This window comes from Neoarius graeffei, chromosome 7 (assembly GCF_027579695.1).
Source record: "Neoarius graeffei isolate fNeoGra1 chromosome 7, fNeoGra1.pri, whole genome shotgun sequence".
Taxonomy (NCBI): Eukaryota; Metazoa; Chordata; class Actinopteri; order Siluriformes; family Ariidae; genus Neoarius; species Neoarius graeffei.
In genome coordinates, this window is record NC_083575.1 from 81,270,761 (window position 1) to 81,293,841 (window position 23,081).

A 23,081-nucleotide genomic window follows, 5' to 3' on the forward strand; every position below is an offset into this window, starting at 1 on the left:
CAGCATAAAAGTAAGCAGCACTTACTTTTGAAGCACTGTGAGCTTCAGTAAAGGAGCTCCGCTCTACTGCCATGATCGGAGATCTCAAACACGGAAGAGGAAAGGAATCGGAAACGTACGAGAGTTATTTATCCTCTCCTGGATCAGAATCAGAATTCTGATGACCAGCTCATCTAAGGTGTCATTAAGGCATCATGTTAGTGTGGGTCACTGGAGGCTGGGTGTGAATGGCGAGTCATTAGAGTGATCAAAGGATTGCCCGTTAGGGTGATCAATGGCAAATTTAAGATGCCATTCCTCACTCAATCTGGCAATCTGACTCTCTCTGCAAATTTAGGCATCTTAAAATGTTTTTATTAATGCCAAATAAAATATCCAGCACAAATTATATATGATAGACATAAATTAATAATTTATAAATTTTATTTTAAACACGTTTTTAGTTAGCGGGACTGCAGCTTATCACCGCTCCCGTCCGCGCCCGCATATGTGCACTCCCGCTCCCGCCCGCATATGTGCACTCCCGGTCCCGCCCGCGCTGAGCTTTCAAAATTTGTCCCGCGCCGCACTGCTTTGCGGCGTGTCGTGCAGGGCTCTACCTTGATCCCTGTCAGCTGTCCAATTATTGGCCAATATCAAACCTCCCCTTTATATCCAAGATCCTTGAAAAAGCTGTGGCACAGCAGTTATGCTCATATTTACATAGGAATAACATCCATGAAATGTATCAGTCAGGATTTAGACCTCATCATAGCACAGAGACAGCTCTGGTTAAAGTAGTAAACGACCTACTGTTGGTGTCTGATCAGGGCTGTGTCTCTCTGCTTGTGTTGCTTGACCTTAGTGCAGCATTTGATACCACTGATCATTCCATTCTTCTGGATAGACTAGAAAATGTTGTGGGAGTTAAGGGAACGGCCCTCTCCTGGCTCAGGTCTTATTCAACTGATCGCTATCAGTATGTTGATGTAAATGGTGATATTTCTAGACATACTGAGGTAAAGTTTGGTGTTCCACAAGGTTCTGTCTTGGGTCCACTGCTTTTTTCTTTATACATGTTACCTCTGGGTGATATTATTTGTAAGCATGGTATTAGTTTCCACTGTTATGCTGATGACACGCAGTTGTATGTTTCTGTAAAACCTGATGAGAGACACCAGCTTAATAGAATTGAGGAATGTCTGAAGGACATGAGACACTGGATGCTTATTAACTTCCTTCTGCTTAACTCTGACAAGACTGAAGTACTTGTACTTGGACCACATGCAGCTAGAAGTAAGTTTTCTGATTACACAGTAACTCTAGATGGTCTTTCTGTTTCTTCATGTGCAGCAGTAAAAGAACTCGGAGTGATTATTGACCCCAGTCTTTCATTCGAAACTCACATTGATAATATTACCCGGATAGCTTTCTTTCATCTCAGAAATACTGCTAAGATAAGAAATTTGATGTCACTACATGACGCAGAAGATACTACTATTGACCTTTAAAGCACTGAATGGTCTCGCACCACAGTACCTGAGTGAATTTCTGGTCCTCTATGACCCGCCACGCCTACTTAGATCAAAAGGTGCAGGCTATCTGCTGGTACCTCATATAGTGAAGGCTACATCAGGGGGCGGAGCCTTTTCTTACAAAGCCCCACAGTTATGGAACAGCCTTCCAAGTAGTGTTCGGGAATCAGACACAGTCTCAGTGTTTAAGTCTAGGCTGAAAACATATCTGTGTAGTCAAGCCTTGTGTTAATGGTGTTTATGAGGTAAAGGTGTAGATCTGGAAGGTCCTCAGACAGAGTGTTTGGTAAACTGGGATGTATGGATGCTGTCAGTCCCCCACTCACTTGCTCACTCGAGTTTGTTGACGGTGTAGTAGCTGCTGCTTTATGTCCCGGGGCTCCCTCATGCCTGTGTTACCTTCTGGCTCTCCCCTTTTAGTTATGCTGTCATAGTTAGTTTTGCTGGAGTCCCTGCTTGTACTCAGCACAAAATGTATACTGTTCCTACTCATCAGGTGACATTGGGCATACCTAACAACCTGTGTTTTCTTTCTCTTCCCCACCCCTCTCTCTGTCTGTCCCTCTGATTTAAATGTCAATCCTGAGATTGAGAAGTTGACCTCTTCTGCTCCTCGGACCTGCCTGATCCATCCTGATACCCTACGTCTGGCTGGAGTCTCATCACATCACTCCTGTAGAGGACAGCCCCATATGGACAGTTGAAAGTCACACTTGGAAGACGCTCTGGACACTTACCGTAATGCTTTTATGGCTGAGGACGACAGTTGACTTGCTAACTTTAGGACTGCAGTTGTCATGAACAGTTTTGCACTCAAGTTTCCATCAGTGAAGAGTTTATAACATCAACGAAACTGACTTCATGTTAAAACTGTTAAAATCATGTTGTCTGTTGTTGCCCAAATGAGGATGGGTTCCCTTTTGAGTCCGGTTCCTCTTGAGGTTTCTTCTTCATGTCGTCTGAGGGAGTTTTTCCTTGCCACCGTCGCCACAAGCTTGCTCAGTGGGGATAGATTAGGGATAAAATTAGCTCAAGTTTAAAGTCAATAAAAATTCTATAAAGCTGCTTTGCGACAATGTTTATTGTTAAAAGTACTATAAAAATAAACTTGACTTGACTGGTGGGAATAAGACGGACTTAAACTGTGACCCAGCAATATTTCCATGGTCTGCGGAACGGCCTTCGGTTATAGATGATTATAACAATCGACACTGTTCATCATCTGAAACTAGCGATATTCCAAAGCCTATAAAACAAAGAAGCGTTCTTCAGCCTTTGCCTCTCAATGCACCGAAGCACTCGGCAGCCGAACGAGCCTGTCGGACCGATGAAACTCCCAAACCATGAAGGGTTCTCTTTCGGGTGTGTATAATGTTCAGTGTACCTCTCTAGCAGCATTTATTGCAGTAAATACATTTATACTGAACATAACATGGCAGATCAGCAGGTTTCCAAAGATTTTTTTCGTTGTAGTGTTGCCTGATATCAAGTTTTATTTAATTAATCACTCATTTATAAATGTTTTGATGCTGTTCATCTGGGCCCGGGATCACGAAGCAATCTTAGACTTCAGTCAACAGATGATTTTTCATAATAGTTTCCCTTACTGCATCTGTAACTTTCATTGCGCTGGATCAAGATTAAGTACAAGGCTAAGATTTCATTAGAACAAAGCTTCTTAAAAAATAGTAAGGAATAACTGAAGATTAAAAGAAACAAATTTAGACTTAAGGAACAAAAAACAAAACCAAAACAACAACAACAACAACAAAAAACTTCTCATCAAGCTTGATTTGAATTCCAATTTATTTATTTATTATAATTTAGTTATCTACCTCTTTAAATCACCGATTTCATTGTCTTCCACAACAGAGCATGGCAAAATCGCTTCTCATCTCATCATTATCTGTAGCCGCTTTATCCTGTTCTACAGGGTCGCAGGCGAGCTGGAGCCTATCCCAGCTGACTACGGGCGAAAGGCGGGGTACACCCTGGACAAGTCGCCAGGTCATCACAGGGCTGACACATAGACACAGATAACCATTCACACTCGCATTCACACCTACGGTCAATTTAGAGTCACCAGTTAACCTAACCTGCATGTCTTTGGACTGTGGGGGAAACCGGAGCACCCGGAGGAAACCCACGCGGACATCATGCAAACTCCGCACAGAAAGGCCCTCGTCGGCCACGGGGCTCGAACCCGGACCTTCTTGCTGTGAGGCGACAGCGCTGACCACTACACCACCGTGCCGCCCCCCAAAATCGCTTCTCTCACGTAAAATTAATCTGACATCCATCATATCACTCAACTACCGACCCCGGCTATCCGCCACAGTGCATTGCGGTAAACAAGTGATGATGTAGTTATGCTTGGGGGCTATTACCGTCCAAGCTGCTCTAACGGTAAACGATTCGACCAATCAGACTTGAGAACTCGGCTACGATGTGATATGAAGTATAAAACAAAAGCGTCTCCCAACATGACTGTACAGACCAAAGCGGCTGTGGCAATGTTTCCTTCAGGGCGTCTGTAATGGCAGCTGAAGCATGTAATGGCTGATCAGGACACACCAGCCTATAAACATGTCGACAAGACCTCTTTGCTTCAGCAGTCCCTTGCTTCAGATAAAAGCTTGTGGTAATTGAAGCCTTATTAGGTTGCCTGCAATTTAGCTTGAACATTCTGCAGGAAAGCATGCTCTGCTTCGGGTACAATTAGGGCTTATTAGCCTGTCTGTTTGTTTGTTTTTCCCCCCCATCGTTCTCTGCAACACACTGCATCTCCATCTGTGACCTCTCTTACTATACTGCCATCAATTACTGGGTTTTCTGTGGAACGCAGAGATGCTTTCTGAGAAAAAAAATGGATTTGCTGTGGGCCCTATTCACAAACGACGTTTGAACTAAGAATAAGATGAGGATGGAGGCATGACGGAGTGTGCAGGGGAGTGACGGAGAGCGGCAGTACTCACACTGAGTGAGCCTTGGTTATGAGACAGCTCGGTGAGGGTAGGGCTGTGTTTGGGTTTCCTGGACCTGGAGTCTTCATCAGCAGAGGCCAGCCTCCTGTCACTCTCCTCTGTGGTGCTGTTGCTAACACTAGCACTGCTGTTCAGCCCACGAGACGGGATGTTCTCCTTATCGATGGCATTCCTGAGAAAGAAACACATCTGCTTTTAGAAAATAAGCACTGAAACAATTTCTCCTCTCGGATTAAGGCGAGCAAGTCGCTCTAATTTAACTTATGAGACAAAGCATATTCATCTGCACCCAGTCAGCATTACTGAGCAGAGCAGTTTTGCCTCTAACCTTGAGTTTAGAGTCTATTCTTGGCAGAGTCCCTTTATCGACTGGAGCAGTGCTGCGACTCCAGAGGGACAGAGAGAGAGAGAGAGAGAGAGAGAAAACAAGCAAAGTTGCCTCTCCAGCCCAAATAACCACGGAGGTCCACGGCTATTCCTTTTTTTTTTTTTAATCTAATCTATCCTGTACCAAGTGTTATTACTCCAGACAAGCATTTCAGCATGTTTTTCTAAACTGAGATCAGACTTATTAAAAATTATTTCCCCCCCCAATACACATAATACATATCTAATAGCAGAAACAACATTCTCTGCACAAGGAAACATTGCGACCTTGTGTTTTCATTTAAGCACACTTTCACACTTACTGCTGAGTCTGAATCATAGAGACACTTCACATAATTAAAGGAACAAACCAAACGAACAAATTGGCTGAGGAGCAAGTAGAGCTGAAAATGTCCTTGTGTAAAACTCTTTTATTCACTGGTCAGAAATACGGTGACGGGAAAATTTTAAATCTCATCTCATCTCATTATCTCTAGCCGCTTTATCCTGTTCTACAGGGTCGCGGGCAAGCTGGAGCCTATCCCAGCTGACTACGGGCGAAAGGCGGGGTACACCCTGGACAAGTCGCCAGGTCATCACAGGGCTGACACATAGACACAGACAACCATTCACACTCACATTCACACCTACGGTCAATTTAGAGTCACCAGTTAACCTAACCTGCATGTCTTTGGACTGTGGGGGAAACCGGAGCACCCGGAGGAAACCCACGCGGACACGGGGAGAACATGCAAACTCCGCACAGAAAGGCCCTCGCCGGCCACGGGGCTCGAACCCGGACCTTCTTGCTGTGAGGCGACAGCGCTAATCACTACACCACCGTGCCGCCCCCTCAGGACTCCAGTTCCCATAATCCCCCTCACACACCAGTCACTACCACATGCACTCCGTCATCCAATCCGGAACCACTTCCTAGGAGTGGTTCACCTGAGTTCTAATCACAATCACCTGCACCTTTGCACAGTATTGTCTTCACTTCCTGTAAGCCTACTGAGCGTTATTGTACTGATTGCTTCTTTGTGTATGACCCTTTTTGCCCTCCGTCTTTTTTCCGTTTTGCCTAGCCCTTGTGTTTAGATTGCCCGTATCTCCTGATTCCCAGTTGTTCGACTATTGCCTGTTTTCTGACCACGATTTGTCTAGGCCTTGTTACTGTTTTGGATCTCTCGGTTATTGACCTGGCCTGACTTTTGTACGGTACACTGTTTTTGATTACCCTGTTCTCATTAAAACCTTGAGTTCGTTTATAATCCGCGAGTGTCTGGTCTGTCACAGCCGTGTTACACACAGTGAGATTCATCGTCTGGATTTAACCCATCTGAAGCAGTGAACACACACACACATACCCAGAGCAGTGGGCAGCCACACTACAGCGCTCGGGGAGCAGTCAGGGGTTAAGTACTTTGCTCAAGGGCACTTCAGCCCAAGGCCGCCCCACATTAACCTAACTGCATAATAATAATTTGCTGGGATTTGGGGAAGATCTGAAAATCAGATGCCTTAAGGCTAAGACAGCTTGCTGTTAGCAAAATGTATTTATATTTAATGCCCTCCACTGAATATTTTGCAAATTAAAAAGCAAGACTATACCATACTGTTAAGAGCGGAGCTCCATACTTAAAGGTGCCGATGGCAAAGTCATCTGAAATTTTCAAATTTTTTTTTTATTGTGCGTGGCATTTTCCTCTGTCTCGCAAGAACAATATCATGCGGACGAGATATGATCATTTTGATGTGCTGAGAGTCGTTTTTCTCTGTTTTGGGACCGTTTTCCTACCTCTTGAGGTAAACAGCATGGCCCCATATAAATAGCCGAACACGAGCAGGTTTGTTTGTTATTTTTTCCAATTTTTCTTTTTTTTTGGATGCAAGGAGCTTTAACTAATTAGCATAGCTATGGAACTGCTTCACACCAAGATGGCAACACATGGAAAACATTGTGCCGGTTAAAAATTTAGATTATAACAGCAGATCATGTTACGGTACATCCAAAAGCTGAAACATGTAGACATCGTAGATCCATATAATTTACCCACAAATGTATTTATTTATTCTGCCCACTGCTCGCTCTCTCTCTCTCTCTCTCTCTCTCTCTGTGCATGTTCACTGCTTCAGATTAGGTTAAATGCAGAGAAGGAATTTTGTTGTGCTTGAGAGTACATGTGACAACAATAAAGGCTTCTTCTTCTTAATTTACCCACAAATGAATTTATTCCACTTGAAAAGTGTACCCACAAATGTATTTATTCCACTTGTACGACAAACATCCGTCCGTATAAATGACAACCGTATGCCACCACAGGGAACCTGATTGTAAGTGCAAGGCAACGTATCTCAAACACTTGACCACTGGACAATGAAATTTGTATCTCATCTCATTATCATCATTATCTCTAGCCGCTTTATCCTGTTCTACAGGGTCTCAGGCAAGCTGGAGCCTATCCCAGCTGACTACGGGCGAAAGGCGGGGTACACCCTGGACAAGTCGCCAGGTCATCACAGGGCTGACACATAGACACAGACAACCATTCACACTCACATTCACACCTACGGTCAATTTAGAGTCACCAGTTAACCTAACCTGCATGTCTTTGGACTGTGGGGGAAACCGGAGCACCCGGAGGAAACCCACGCGGACACGGGGAGAACATGCAAACTCCGCACAGAAAGGCTCTCGCATGCCACCCGAAATTTGTATCTTTATTTATATAAGATAGATGGGTTTTTATCCAGCGCTTATTTTTAATCTGCTTTTTAAAAAATAACATGGGATTATTTACTAGCACATTTACAAAAAATATTGATTTAAAAAATAAATCAATATTTTAATATTGAGTTCAATAACCTTTATGAGTATCTTTCCTTAGTCTGAGATAATCTAAAACTACCGTGGACTGAATATCGATGAGTTCTTACATCCAATACTATTCAATGGTAACTCTATAGTAATGATGTAAAGTGAAAGCGCTGGTTCACTGCTGTCCACCAGGCACCCAGCAGAGTCACACCATAATAAATGTCATGGTGTTGTTTCTGGTGTATGGCACGCAGTGTCAAAGAAAGGAATAAATATGTATCGTAACTGCGATGTGTATCTCGTTATTGGTGTCACTGTCACAAGACAATGCAGTGATTTATTGATGAAAAATACACGACACGACACAATTCGATGGTTCATATGCTGTAATATCATTATTCTATTCAGGCTGATATTTTGCTCAGACACTCATCAGGAGCCCTACTTTTATATGTTTACGCGGTTATGATGTTTGAAATTCTAAGAAATATTTATTCCACGGATGCAAAGAATAATTGTGTCATGATACTGAAAATGAACTGTAGAAGCCAGATGGTTTCTTTTTACGTTTCAGATGTGTTTGTTTATAACATCATACAGCAACTGCCAAATCAGACCTTGACACCTTTCTGGCCATGGCAATAAGACGTTGTTGTTGTTAATGCATTTACCAAAGTATACCAGAATAACAGAACATCCACAACAACGTATTAAAGAAATTCAAAATGACCAATGAACAATCTAGTGAGTAATCACTGGTCAAACCTTGTTAAAAGGATATTCATTATTTGAAGGAATAACAATTTCTTCGGTACATCATTAGCTCCGGGCGGCACGGTGGTGTAGTGGTTAGCGCTGTCGCCTCACAGCAAGAAGGTCCTGGGTTCGAGCCCTGTGGCCGGCGGGGGCCTTTCTGTGCGGAGTTTGCATGTTCTCCCCGTGTCCGCGTGGGTTTCCTCCGGGTGCTCCGGTTTCCCCCACAGTCCAAAGACATGCAGGTTAGGTTAACTGGTGACTCTAAATTGACCGTAGGTGTGAATGTGAGTGTGAATGGTTGTCTGTGTCTATGTGTCAGCCCTGTGATGACCTGGCGACTTGTCCAGGGTGTACCCCGCCTTTCGCCCGTAGTCAGCTGGGATAGGCTTCAGCTTGCCTGCGACCCTGTAGAACAGGATAAAGCGGCTACAGATAATGAGATGAGATCATTAGCTCCTGCTCACGAATGATACTGAATTCATAACACTATCATTCTTCATAAGATACAGCCTCATGTTATGTCAGAATAATTATTTTGCTTGCTAGAGGACAAACAAATGCTCCTTAGATCAGGGATCCCAGACGTCCGCTATTTAGCGGAATTCCGCTATTTTCTAGCGAAAGTGTTTTTTTTTTTTTAAATCTCTTGTATATCCATTAAAAATATGTTTAAGTAAAATGACCAGCAGAATGCGTTCTGATTTGGTTTGCTTGTTTAGCGATGTTTTCGTCGGCTTCATTTGTTCTCGTTGACATTCGGGAACACTCGGAAGTTAAATTGATGTAAATACCGCGAGCAGTGTTGCCAGATTGCGCGGTTCTCTGCCCAGTTGGGGGGTTTCAAGTGCATTTTGGCGGGTTTTGAACATATTTTGGGCTGGAAAACGTCAGGAGTATCTGGCAACACTGACCGCGAGACTGTACGCGATAGAACAAGAAAACAATATGGCTGCGCCCATTTGCTAGAAAACATGTTTTAACTCCGTTCGTGCTTTTGTTTCTAATGCGTTGAACTTAATTCAGAGCACTGCAGGAACATCAGAAAAGCAGAAGGAAAGATCAGAGAAACAAAAGCAGAGAAAACTGGAGGAAAGACAGAATGCACCCCAGAAAAGAGCATTAAATTCCTTTGCAGTGAAACCTTTCAAAAAGAGAGGTTTAAATCAAATATCTCCAGTATTTGCTGTACATATGTATATATCTAATATTACTGAATCATTGATTTCTGCTCATATTCATGATTTTTGAAAAATGAATGTGGCTTATATTAGACTAGTTTCGACATTAACTCGAAACAAAAAAAATAAACAAATGAGATGAACTATTGTTACATTATAACAAAATCAGTGGAATATTTAGGCAAGTATATTCTTCAAAGCTACATTTTCGTCTAATTTTTATAAATTTTTTTTTGCCACTTATGTCATTGATTACAAAATATGGCATCAAATAGATACACATTATGGTTAAATTCTGTTGCTTTTATATGTTAAATCTATGTAAATGTGTTCTATAGCATCTTTAAATGTTAAAATCTCAACAGCTTCATGCAGCCCCCTTGACCCCTGCTGATAGTTTCTCATCTCATCTCATTATCTCTAGCCGCTTTATCCTTCTACAGGGTCGCAGGCAAGCTGGAGCCTATCCCAGCTGACTACGGGCGAAAGGCGGGGTACACCCTGGACAAGTCGCCAGGTCATCACAGGGCTGACACATAGACACAGACAACCATTCACACTCACATTCACACCTACGGTCAATTTAGAGTCACCAGTTAACCTAACCTGCATGTCTTTGAACTGTGGGGGAAACCGGAGCACCCGGAGGAAACCCACGCGGACAACATGCAAACTCCGCACAGAAAGGCCCTCGCCGGCCACGGGGCTCGAACCCGGACCTTCTTGCTGTGAGGCGACAGCGCTAACCACTAGCCTACACCACCGTGCCGCCCGGTGATAGTTTCTTACATTCCTCTATTTTTTTCAATTACTGCTGGGATCCCTGCTTAGATGTCCGACAGTGACCCCATACACATTTTATCATTTTCTATGAATGTGGATTAGTACTTTTCGCCACTCTGGTTTCCCACAACAGTAAAGTCCTTGGATCTAACCTGGCCACGATACTGTAAAGGGTCTGGCTACACCTGTAGGTCTCCTACCTGCACCTCTCTCGGTTCTCGTCCTGCTCTCTCTGCTGTCGTCTCCTCTGGCGAGCTGTGGTTGGGGGTGGCGAAGCTTGATGTACTGCCTCTGAGCTCTGCTCTAAACTCTGATCTGGCTGCATGTGAGTATCGAAGAGGTGCTGTTCTACCGCTGAGCGGATTGTGTTCTCCACATAACTGCACAAAGAGACGGGTGAAGACGTCGCCATCGCGACAATTACATCTACAATGAAACTCATTTCCTCTGGGCAGGTTATTACAATGAGTCACTTACACTTACAGCAATGATGTAATGAGGGTGAACATATTGTCAAGAGAATCTGCCATTAATGCTAAATCTCATGTGTATGACCACTTACTGTGTCAAGTCAGGTCTGTGATGATCAGGAGGGAGCTGGGAGCTGGAGGACAGAGGAGACAACACAGCATGTATTAAACAACAAGCAAAAAACAATGCAATTTCCTGTTCAGGTGTAAGCCAAGAAGTTATATAATGGGGAAGTCATGGCCTAATGGTTAGAGAAGCAGCTTTGGGAACAAAAGGTCATCAGTTCAACTCCCTAGACCAGCAAGAATGGCTGAAGTGCACTTAAGCAAGGTAATGAACCTCCAACTGCTCCACAGGCTGCTCTGGGTATGTTGTACGTCGCTCTGGATAAGAACGTCTGCTAAATGCCATTAATGAAATGTAAAGCAGGTGTGTAACTACCACAGTGCAGCTGGTGCAATTGCACAGTGGCTAATTTCTTACTCCAAACTACCCAACTATTAAAGTTGTCTGTTTAAATACAGCTGGGCCTGGGCGCTGACGCCACTGTGAACGACAGCACTATCGAAGAATTATCCGACATTTACTCAATTTCACCTCTCTTCCTCGTTTCTTATGACTTTTAGAAGTGGACACTGAAACCCGAATAAACGTATGTCATGGTTGCCATTTACTTTTCTATTTGAGTTATAACTTTATGCATGTACAAGTGAAATTTCTTCCTTATGACAACTGACATTATTTTATGCTATAAAGGTAATCCATGGTTTTTTTTTTCCTCTCCCAGTTTTCAGAGACCTGAGATGTCCGGTAAACTATGTCTGTTTTGATCAGATGATATAGAAGTTGCTCATTGTGCGATCATGATATCAATTTATTATTTGTTTCTAAAAGTATCTGAATGTCTTTGGATTATAAACATAAAAAAAGGATGCGGAAAGAGAAATTATTAGGCTTCCTAGTAATTCGTCTCTCTCCTGAACAACAATCTCTAGCTGATAATTTGGTAAACTGTCATAATTATCTTAGCAAAAGTTAATGCCTTGGTACTTTTAATTCACCTAATTAGTTAACTAAAAGCTACAGTTTCTGAAATACAGTATTAAATGCCATGATTGCTTAACATGCCATTCCTTTTTTTCAGGACTAGGATATCATTTCATACGCCAAGTTATTTATCTGGCTACATACAGTGGTGCTTGAAAGTTTGTGAACCCTTTAGAGTTTTCTATATTTCTGCATAAATATGACCTAAAACATCATCAGATTTTCACACAAGTCCTAAAAGTAGATAAAGAGAACCCAGTTAAATAAATGAGACAAAAATATTATACTTGGTCATTTATTTATTGAGGAAAATGATCCAATATTACATATCTGTGAGTGGCAAAAGTATATGAACCTTTGCTTTCAGTACCTGGTGTGACCCCCTTGTGCAGCAATAACTGCAACTAAACGTTTGCGGTAACTGTTGATCAGTCCTGCACACCGGCTTGGAGGAATTTTAGCTCATTCCTCCGTACAGAACAGCTTCAACTCTGGGATGTTGATGGGTTTCCACACATGAACTGCTCGCTTCAGGTCTTCTTTAACCATTCTTTGGTAGAACGACTTGTGTGCTTAGGGTCATTGTCTTGCTGCATGACCCACCTTCTCTTGAGATTCAGTTCATGGACAGATGTCCTGACATTTTCCTTTAGAATTCGCTGCTATAATTCAGAATTCATTACTCCATCAATGATGGCAAGCCGTCCTGGCCCAGATGCAGCAAAACAGGCCCAAACCATGATACTACCACCACCACGTTTCACAGATGGGATAAGGTTCTTATGCTGGAATGCAGTGTTTTCCTTTATCCAAACATAACATTTCTCATTTAAGCCAAAAAGTTCTATTTTGGTCTCATCTGTCCACAAAACATTTTTCCAATAGCCTTCTGGCTTGTCCACGTGATCTTTAGCAAACTGCAGATGAGCAGCAATGTTCTTTTTGGAGAGCAGTGGCTTTCTCCTTGCAACCCTGCCATGCACACCACTGTTGTTCAGTGTTTTCCTGATGGTGGACTCATGAACATTAGCCAATGTGAGAGAGGCCTTCAGTTGCTTAGAAGTTACCCTGGGGTCCTTTGTGACCTCGCCGACTATTACACGCCGTGCTCTTGGAGTGATCTTTGTTGGTCGGCCACTCCTGGGGAGGGTAACAATGGTCTTGAATTTCCTCCATTTGTACACAATCTGTCTGACTGTGGATTGGTGGAGTCCAAACTCTTTAGAGATGGTTTTGTAACCTTTTCCAGCTTGATGAGCATCAACAACGCTTTTTCTGAGGTCCTCAGAAATCTCCTTTGTTCGTGCCATGATACACTTCCACAAACATGTGTTGTGAAGATCAGACTTTGATAGATCCCTGTTCTTTAAATAAAACAGGGTGCCCACTCACACCTGATTGTCATCCCATTGACTGAAAACACCTGACTCTAATTTCACCTTCAAATTAACTGCTAATCCTAGAAGTTCACATACTTTTGCCACTCACAGATATGTAATATTGGATCATTTTCCTCAATAAATAAATGACCAAGTATAATATTTTTGTCTCATTTGTTTAACTGGGTTCTCTTTATCTACTTTTAGGACTTGTGTGAAAATCTGATGATGTTTTAGGTCATATTTATGCAGAAATATAGAAAATTCTAAAGGGTTCACAAACTTTCAAGCACCACTGTAGTTTAGTCATATTGTGTACTTTGAAACTAATTATTGCTAGCAACAATAAGGCCACAATATAGCCATGCTTGTTTTCTGTTTTGTTATGATAGTGTTGGATGTTAAGCAGGTATGGACAGTGCTAGTGGTGGGCAAAATGTTCAAAAATATTACTATCACGCTTCACAGCATTTCTATGATACAATTTATCACAATATCAGTATTATATACACTACCGTTCAAAAGTTTGGGGTCACCCAGACAATTTTGTGTTTTCCATGAAAAGTCACACTTTTATTTACCACCATAAGTTGTAAAATGAATAGAAAATATAGTCAAGACATTTTTCTGGCCATTTTGAGCATTTAATCGACCCCACAAATGTGATGCTCCAGAAACTCAATCTGCTCAAAGGAAGGTCAGTTTTATAGCTTCTCTAAAGAGCTCAACTGTTTTCAGCTGTGCTAACATGATTGTACAAGGGTTTTCTAATCATCCATTAGCCTTCTGAGGCAATGAGCAAACACATTGTACCATTAGAACACTGGAGTGAGAGTTGCTGGAAATGGGCCTCTATACACCTATGGAGATATTGCACCAAAAACCAGCAGCTAGAATAGTCATTTACCACATTAGCAATGTATAGAGTGGATTTCTGATTAGTTTCAAGTGATCTTCATTGAAAAGAACAGTGCTTTTCTTTCAAAAATAAGGACATTTCAAAGTGACCCCAAACTTTTGAACGGTAGTGTACGTCAAAGTAAACCACTTGTTTTCACCACTGACAGGCTCATAATGTTATTATCAGTGGGTGCCAACATGGAAAGGATCCCTACAGAGTGACACTTGTGTCTGTTTACCTCAATAACTGTAAAGAATGTGTAGAAAAATGACTGTTTCTTGAGACACTGGTATTCTTCCAGTCTCTGACACAGCACCCCATTCAGTCCCTTTAGTCCATTATCACACAGGGGCTGTTTTTTGACGTTTACAAAAGAAGAAGTCTGTTTCTAAAGTCAAAGCCAAAGTCCTTCCCACGCCATGTGGCGCATAGGGCAGCGCCGATCTCTGTTTCCGTAGCCCTCGGCCTCTCACCTATTACATAGCTAGGGTTATAGTGGGGGGCTAGTCCTCTGGTAACCGCAAGAGTTTGACTCCCCACTCACACTTGTATTGCAGCGTGCCTTGCCAGACGGCAGTAGGTACCATTTTTATGATGGTCTTTGGTATGACCTAACCGCAAGTCGAACGAGCGATCTCCCGATCGAGAGGCGGACACGCTAACCACTAGGCCCCTCGCCGGTTGTTTCTAAAGTAATGCCTGAATATTTAGCTGACTACAACAACATGGATGAGGCATTTGAATATTTATTTGAGCCAGAAAACAGCCCCTGTGCGATAATAACTGAGATGAAGCATGGCCAAAAGCAGTACTACACAGCCTAGTGACAGTGTTCTCCGTATCAAATGGTGATGTTGATACAGCCAGTTAGTCCTGCTGATTGGGAGGGAAGGAAGACATTCCTCTAACAGACATCGTTTAGCTCATGTGTATAAAAGGGGTGGCTGATGCTCTGCTTCTAGTGCACCCGCATGCCTTCAGGATGATGTAGCTGGCTGTGTGTATGTCATTAGAAGTAAATGTTAGTAGCATGCTAATACTCCCAAATTGGTAGATTGGTAGCCATACAATTTAGCTAATGGGGTAAATTGGCAAATGGAGAAAAGTAAAGGAAAAATGATTTGGTGTATTGTAATTCTCTTATCATTAGCGTTATTGATACTACACCACTTTAAACAAGCTTACCATATACATCAGTGATGTCCGACTTGGACCAAAGTCATCTGATGAGTTGCACAAGACGTATTAAATAAAGCAGACACCAAGACTGGAGCTTGACACCACCACTCTAGTCCTAAAAACCTTTCAAGAACATATCTGTCTTTCCCAAGGGTGACTGGCTGAACCCTATTTTAGCCTGAGAAGCCAACAGGCCAACAGCAGTGTAGCATTACATCAGCCAGACCCTCATTGTGCTGCTTTGGTTTGTAAAATGTCCCTGAGAGTGTTTAGTTTGCAGGTGGTTTGTTTATCTCGTTCGCTGGCTCAGCAGAAGCCTTATCATGTTTTCCCTTCTTAACCAATCACACACAAGCGATATTCGATAAGTGCTGAACTAGTTCACGCTGTACTGTGTTTCATCATTTAGGCTTGGATCAATTCAAATGGATTACTGAGTTATTTATTGACTTAAATTGAGTTATTCTTACCTAGGATAATTAAATTAGGAGTATAGTTGTTTAAGAAAAAAAAAACTGCCACTCTTAAAACTGTAAACATGTTTCACATGTTTGGTATGTTTTAATATTTCAGATTTACAGTGGTGCTTGAAAGTTTGTGAACCCTTTATAATTTTCTATATTTCTGCATAAATATGACCTAAAACATCATCAGATTTTCACACAAGTCCTAAAAGTAGATAAAGAGAACCCAGTTAAACAAATGAGACAAAAATATTATACTTGCTCATTTATTTATCGAGGATAAATATTACATATCTGTGAGTGGCAAAAGTATGTGAACCTTTAGGATTAGCAATTAATTTGAAGGTGAAATCAGAGTCAGGTGTTTTCAATCAATGGGATGATGATCAGGTGCGAGTGGGCACCCTGTTTTATTTAAAGAACAGGGATCTATCAAAGTCTGATCTTCACAACACATGTTTGTGGAAGTGCATCATGGCACGAACGAAGGAGATTTCTGAGGACCTCTGAAAAAGCGTTGTTGATGCTCATCAGGCTGGAAAAGGTTACAAAACCATCTCTAAAGAGTTTGGACTGCACCAATCCACAGTCAAATACATACTACAGTCAAATCCACAGTCAAATACATACTTACTTACATACTACAATTTATACTATTGCTTATATGCCATTATGCTGCTTTTAAAAGGTTATGTGTGTGTATATATATTTTTTTATTTATTGATATGCTGCTGTGATCTGAGCCCTCAAACAGTGTTTCGTTGTATAGTAATGTGCAATGACAATAAAGAATCAATCCACAGTCAGACAGATTGTGTACAAATGGAGGAAATTCAAGACCATTGTTACCCTCCCCAGGAGTGGTCAACCAACAAAGATCACTCCAAGAGCAAGGCGTGTAATAGTCGGCGAGGTCACAAAGGACCCCAGGGTAACTTCTAAGCAACTGAAGGCCTCTCTCACATCGGATAATGTTAATGTTCATGAGTCCACTATCAGGAGAACACTGAACAACAGTGGTGTGCATGACAGGGTTGCAAGGAGAAAGCCACTGCTCTCCAAAAAGAACATTGCTGCTCGTCTGCAGTTTGCTAAAGATCATGTGGACAAGCCAGAAGGCTATTGGAAAGATGTTTTGTGGACAGATGAGACCAAAATAGAACTTTTTGGTTTAAATGAGAAGCGTTATGTTTGGAGGAAGGAAAACACTGCATTCCAGCATAAGAACCTTATCCCATCTATGAAACATGGTGGTGGTAGTATCATGGTTTGGACCTGTTTTGCTGCATCTGGGCCAGGACGGCTTGCCATCATTGATGGAACAATGAATTCTGAATTATACCAGTGAATTCTAAAGGAAAATGTCAGGACATCTGTCCATGAACTGAATCTCAAGAGAAGATGGGTCATGCAGCAAGACAACGACCCTAAGCACACAAGTCGTTCTACCAAAGAATGGTTAAAGAAGAATAAAGTTAATGTTTTGGAATGGCCAAGTCAAAGTCCTGACCTTAATCCAATGGAAATGTTGTGGAAGGACCTGAAGCGAGCAGTTCATGTGAGGAAACCCACCAACATCCCAGAGTTGAAGCTGTTCTGTACGGAGGAACGGGCTAAAATTCCTCCAAGCCGGTGTGCAGGACTGATCAACAGATACCGGAAACATTTAGTTGCAGTTATTGCTGCACAAGGGGGTCACACCAGATACTGAAAGCAAAGGTTCACATACTTTTGCCACTCACAGCTATGTAATATTGGATCATTTTCCTCAATAAATAAAAGGCCAATTATAATATTTTTGTCTCAGTTGTTTAACTGGGTTCTCTTTATCTACTTTTAGGACTTGTGTGAAAATCTGATGTTTTAGGTCATATTTATGCAGAAATATAGAAAATTCTAAAGGGTTCACAAACTTTCAAGCACCATTGTATGTTGTCACGTCATTAAAAAAAAACAACAACAACACGCATTATAGTGCTGTTGAATTTTTGAATCTGATTGGTCAGAAAGTGTTGATTAATTTTCCATAACAGAAGGTTTAGTTGTAATATGAACGTGCCTGTTCTAATATGTTATGTTTTCTATCGTAACAACTCATTCAGAGGGACTTGTACTGCAGACACTATATAATCTCAGGTGATATGGATATGGTGACGCCTTCACCACGGGCAAGTCTTCAGGACAGAAGACTTTATTCTATCCGGTTTCTCCGTAATATAAAATCTGAATGTTTCTCTATTATAAATGTTTACACTGACTATAAATTGAGTAAAAGTGTGATGTTTTGTTAAAAATGGTCTTTGTTGACAAACTGCTGTCGTATAAGAGGAAAAAAATGTGCTGTTATTGGAAAATTATCTTGATTATTTTCCTATAACAGTAGTTCCTGTTGTGTTTTATTCCTTACATAAGTTTTATTTGAAAGAAACTAGCCCAAGCTCTGTTACAGTTCACACTCACTTACTCACTCACTCACTCACTCACTCACACTGATCACTTTCTTCCGTATCATCATGTCCCCTGACCTGAACTCAAAGTTGTAATCTCTGGACGTTTCCCAGTGCTCTATTCATAGCTCTTTGGTTTAGACGAGTGAACAGACGTTGTGTCTACAGACTGTAGTATCATGGCATGGGTTCAGAGACCTTGACCACAGCGGCCTTCGCCGATATCCACAGACACTCACTTTCATTATCAAGCCCATTCTGACTTCTACGAGTGCTCATTGGACCCTTAGTTGGAGGGCACGTCCTACATTCATTTAAACATTTCTTACTTCCTTGTTTACTTTATCTGATTCCAGCCAAATGCTATCTCATGAGTAATCCTTACCTTGGTTTGATAGAACCGTTTCCTATAAACGCAGCGATTCTGTAAAGCAGCATCGCTTTTACATTACCGTAAGGCTGAGGTGATGCATCACTGTTTATTTTTATTTCTGTGATGCAACGTCACCAGTTTGGATAATGGAGTAAGTTCCTGAAACACGGTGACAGATTCATAAAGGGTCACTAGTTAACTGGCATCCCCTTGAACATAATTATTGTAACTACTGTCCTGTGGGAATAGTTTAAATTTAGACCAGACATAACAGAAGATAGTCACTCATCACTGTGAACCTGAGTACAGCGTGAGCTGCTGCATCCTGAGCGTACACGCTGTTCAGAAAAACTAAATGCTCAGGGTTGTTTTAAACAAATTATAAAGTGAATAGCTTTAGCTTTAGACTGCTTTTTGTCTCGCTTTTTAAAAGGGGCATATAATTAAGATGGATAACAAACTTTGTAAATAATGCTTTGACATATTCATGATATAAAATGTGTATAATTTATACCCACTTTTGGCAATTCAGTTGAACAATTTGTATTTAAGTACGTCACCGTCCATTTGCTTGGACTGAATTATTGAACGCTAAGATTGGTCCAGTATTTTCTGGTTTCATATCAACAGAAAGAAGAACTGACTTTTCTTGTTACAGCTACATTTTTCCCAATAAAATAAAAAAAGTCACAACATTTCTCAATTCTGTCAGATTTTATTGCTTATTTCTTAGATTTTCTAATTTTGCAGTATTTTTTTTTACCCCATTTCAAACAAATTTAACCAGAAATGTGGCAAAATATTAATACTTGGTGTTATAAAAATCTTTTCTCAGATAGTGTCTGCTCTAAATCATAAAGCTGCGTTGTCACTTTTGTCAAGCAAGAGTCATTTTGGAAGGAATGTAGTGGTAATGTTAGTTAGCTAGTGTAATCTTTTGCAATCAGGTAACAAGTGACATTAAAAAAAGCACGGCACAGCACAAGCACGGCACAAGCACGGCACGGCACAAGCACGGCACGGCACAAGCACGGCACAAGCACGGCACGAGTCTAGTGTGGCTGTTACTTGATAATGTTCTGTCAAATATTCTTATTTTCTGTTTATTAAGGCATTATAGGTGCATTAATACAGATATCAGGAAATAAACACCTGATATAATAAATAATGGTCAAATAGTTACACATGGGATTAAACCCAATGGAAAGATACCTATGGACTTCCTTTCTTCCCTCCTTTCTTTCTTTCTTCCTTCCTTCCTTCCTTCCTTCCCTCCCTTCTTCCTTCCTTCCTTCCTTCCTTCCTTCTTTCTTTCTTTCTTTCTTTCTTTCTTTCTTTCTTTCTGTTTCTTTCTTTCCTCCATTTTTCCTTCCTTTCTTTCCTTCTTTCTTTCCTTCTCTTTCCTTCCTTCCATTTCTTTCTTTCTTTTCTCCTTTTCCTTCCTTCCTTCCTTCCTTCCTTCCTTCCTTCCTTCCTTCCTTCTGTTCCTTTTTTCTTCTTTCCTTCCTTTCTTTCTTTCTTTCTTTCTTTCTTTCTTTCTTTCTTTCTATTCTCCTTTTTTCTTTATTTCCTTCCTTCCTTTCTTTTCTCCTTTTCTTTCTTTTTCTTTCTTTCTTTCCTTCCTTCCTTCCCTCCTTTCTTTCTTTTTCTTTCTTTCTCTTTCTTTCCTTTTTCTTTTCTCCTTTTCTTTCTTTCCTTCCTTCCTTCCGTTCTGTTCCTTTCTTTCTTCTTTCTTTCTTTTCCTTCCTTCCTTCTCTTTCTTTCTTTCTTTCTTCCTTTCTTTCCTTCCTTCCCTTCTTCCTTTCTTTCCTTCCTTCCCTTCTTCCTTTCTTTCCTTCCTTCCTTTCTTCCTTTCCTTCCTTCCTTCCTTCCTTTTCTCCTTTTCTTTCTTTCTTTCTTTCTTTCTTTCTTTCTTTCTTTCTTTCTTTCTTTCTTTCTTTCTTTCTTTCTTTCTTTCTTTCCTTCCTTCCTTCCTTCCCTCCCTCTTTCTTTCTTTCTTTCTTTCTTTCTTTCTTTCTTTCTTTCTTTCAACTATATACATTGAGAAAACTTACCTGACATCAAGAAAAGATTGACAATTTCGTTTTACAAATACACAACTAAGTAGAATAACTATGTTTATTATTTTGAAAACATTGAAAAACTGGAAAAGAGACACGTTGGACATGTAAAACTTCTGCGCTCGCGAGCGACTGTGACAATTTGTAAACAGGCATGGCCACTAGGTTTGCGTCACTAAATACGGAATATTTTGAGAGAATTTTGAAAGAGAAAGACGCAGTGAACACCCGAAAGGAATGTGTATGCATAATATTAATAATAATAATAATAATAATAATAATAATAATAATAATAATAATAATAATAATAATATTGGCTGGATTTTTTTCATGGTATATCATATATATTCCATTCAGCTACGTCTTTGACTCGTTCAGTATAATGCTAGCTGAATGGAATATATCTGATATGCCACTCAATGCCAGCCAGTATTATTTCATTATACCTTCTAATGATTTCCACCTTATTGCCTCTAAAATTTCCTTCTATAGAATTTTAATGCTTGAACTCTCCTCGTGAATTTTAGGTTTATTTATTTTCCTTCTGAGAGGTAAACCTGGCTTGTTTAAAAAGCTTGTACACGCTTTTCCTTGCTTTTGAATTGAGAGCAAAACAGGCCTGTTGATGAAAAGTGGTGAACAGGATAAAAAGCCCAGCTGCTGGGATGAGCTCTGACCACTTCTGGTTGCATTAACTGGGCTGGTATGTTTGTTTCTGGCCACATCTTAGTGAGGTGTTGTAATCTCTATCATCTGTTGCCATCACTTATTTGTCTTCCATAAATCGTTTGCCACAAAGCTCTAACTGACGTGTTTATGGACAACAACAGACGATGTCATTAGCCTCTTAGCCTTAATTCCAGTCATTTTGATTTCCACAAAGATGTCTGTATATGTAATTATTGCACTTGTTATTACGCTTCCTGCAGCACAAAACATCAGGTTTGACGGCAAAACACCTGAGGTTTGAATTTATAGGTTTCATTTGGGTCCATTTGTGGATTTCTAAAGACAGTGTGGGTGTTAAATCATGAAATGGTTGATTTTTTTTTTAAATGACTGAGATTAAAGCCAGATCATCTCTTACATATCATTAGGACAAATACTATAGCTGTGTACAACCCCAATTCCAAAAAAGTTGGGACAAAGTACAAATTCTAAATAAAAATGGAATGCAATAATTTACAAATCTCAAAAACTGATATTGTATTCACAATAGAACATAGACAACATATCAAATGTCGAAAGTGAGACATTTTGAAATTTCATGCCAAATATTGGCTCATTTGAAATTTCATGACAGCAACACATCTCAAAAAAGTTGGGAAAGGGGCAATAAGAGGCTGGAAAAGTTAAAGGTACAAAAAAGGAACAGCTGGAGGACCAAATTGCAACTCATTAGGTCAATTGGCAATAGGTCATTAACATGACTGGGTATAAAAAGAACATCTTGGAGTGGCAGCAGCTCTCAGAAGTAAAGATGGGAAGAGGATCACCAATCCCCCTAATTCTGCGCCCACAAATAGTGGAGCAATATCAGAAAGGAGTTCGACAGTGTAAAATTGCAAAGAGTTTGAACATATCATCATCTACAGTGCATAATATCATCAAAAGATTCAGAGAATCTGGAAGAATCTCTGTGCGTAAGGGTCAAGGCCGGAAAACCATACTGGGTGCCGTGATCTTCGGGCCCTTAGACGGCACTGCATCACATACAGGCATGCTTCTGTATTGGAAATCACAAAATGGGCTCAGGAATATTTCCAGAGAACATTATCTGTGAACACAATTCACCGTGCCATCCGCCGTTGCCAGCTAAAACTCTATAGTTCAAAGACGAAGCCGTATCTAAACACGATCCAGAAGCGCAGACGTCTTCTTTGGGCCAAGGCTCATTTAAAATGGACTGTGGCAAAGTGGAAAACTGTTCTGTGGTCAGGCGAATCAAAATTTGAAGTTCTTTATGGAAATCAGGGACGCCGTGTCATTCGGACTAAAGAGGAGAAGGACGACCCAAGTTGTTATTAGCGCTCAGTTCAGAAGCCTGCATCTCTGATGGTATGGGGTTGCATTAGTGTGTGTGGCATGGGCAGCTTACACATCTGGAAAGACACCATCAATGCTGAAAGGTATATCCAGGTTCTAGAGCAACATATGCTCCCATCCAGACGACGTCTCTTTCAGGGAAGACCTTGCATTTTCCAACATGACAATGCCAAACCACATACTGCATCAATTACAGCATCATGGCTGCGTAGAAGAAGGGTCCGGGTACTGAACTGGCCAGCCTGCAGTCCAGATCTTTCACTCATAGAAAACATTTGGCGCATCATAAAACGGAAGATATGACAAAAAAGACCT

General features: G+C 41.0%; 1 protein-coding gene across 5 annotated transcripts in view; it reads right to left on the bottom strand.

The window, feature by feature from the left end:
- The window catches only part of fam13a (family with sequence similarity 13 member A), a 281,599-nt gene that overhangs the window by 71,023 nt on the left and 187,495 nt on the right, over nt 1-23,081 (bottom strand). For 4 of the 5 annotated variants that reach the window (XM_060926493.1, XM_060926497.1, XM_060926494.1 and 1 more), the window contains 3 exons: nt 10,962-11,003; nt 10,600-10,779; nt 4,490-4,670 (listed from right to left, as the gene is read on the bottom strand). In XM_060926493.1, coding sequence (XP_060782476.1) covers nt 4,490-4,670; nt 10,600-10,779; nt 10,962-11,003 — 403 coding nt within the window. The remainder of the gene's footprint in view (nt 1-4,489; nt 4,671-10,599; nt 10,780-10,961; nt 11,004-23,081) is intronic. The other variant, XM_060926495.1, reaches the window with a different exon arrangement.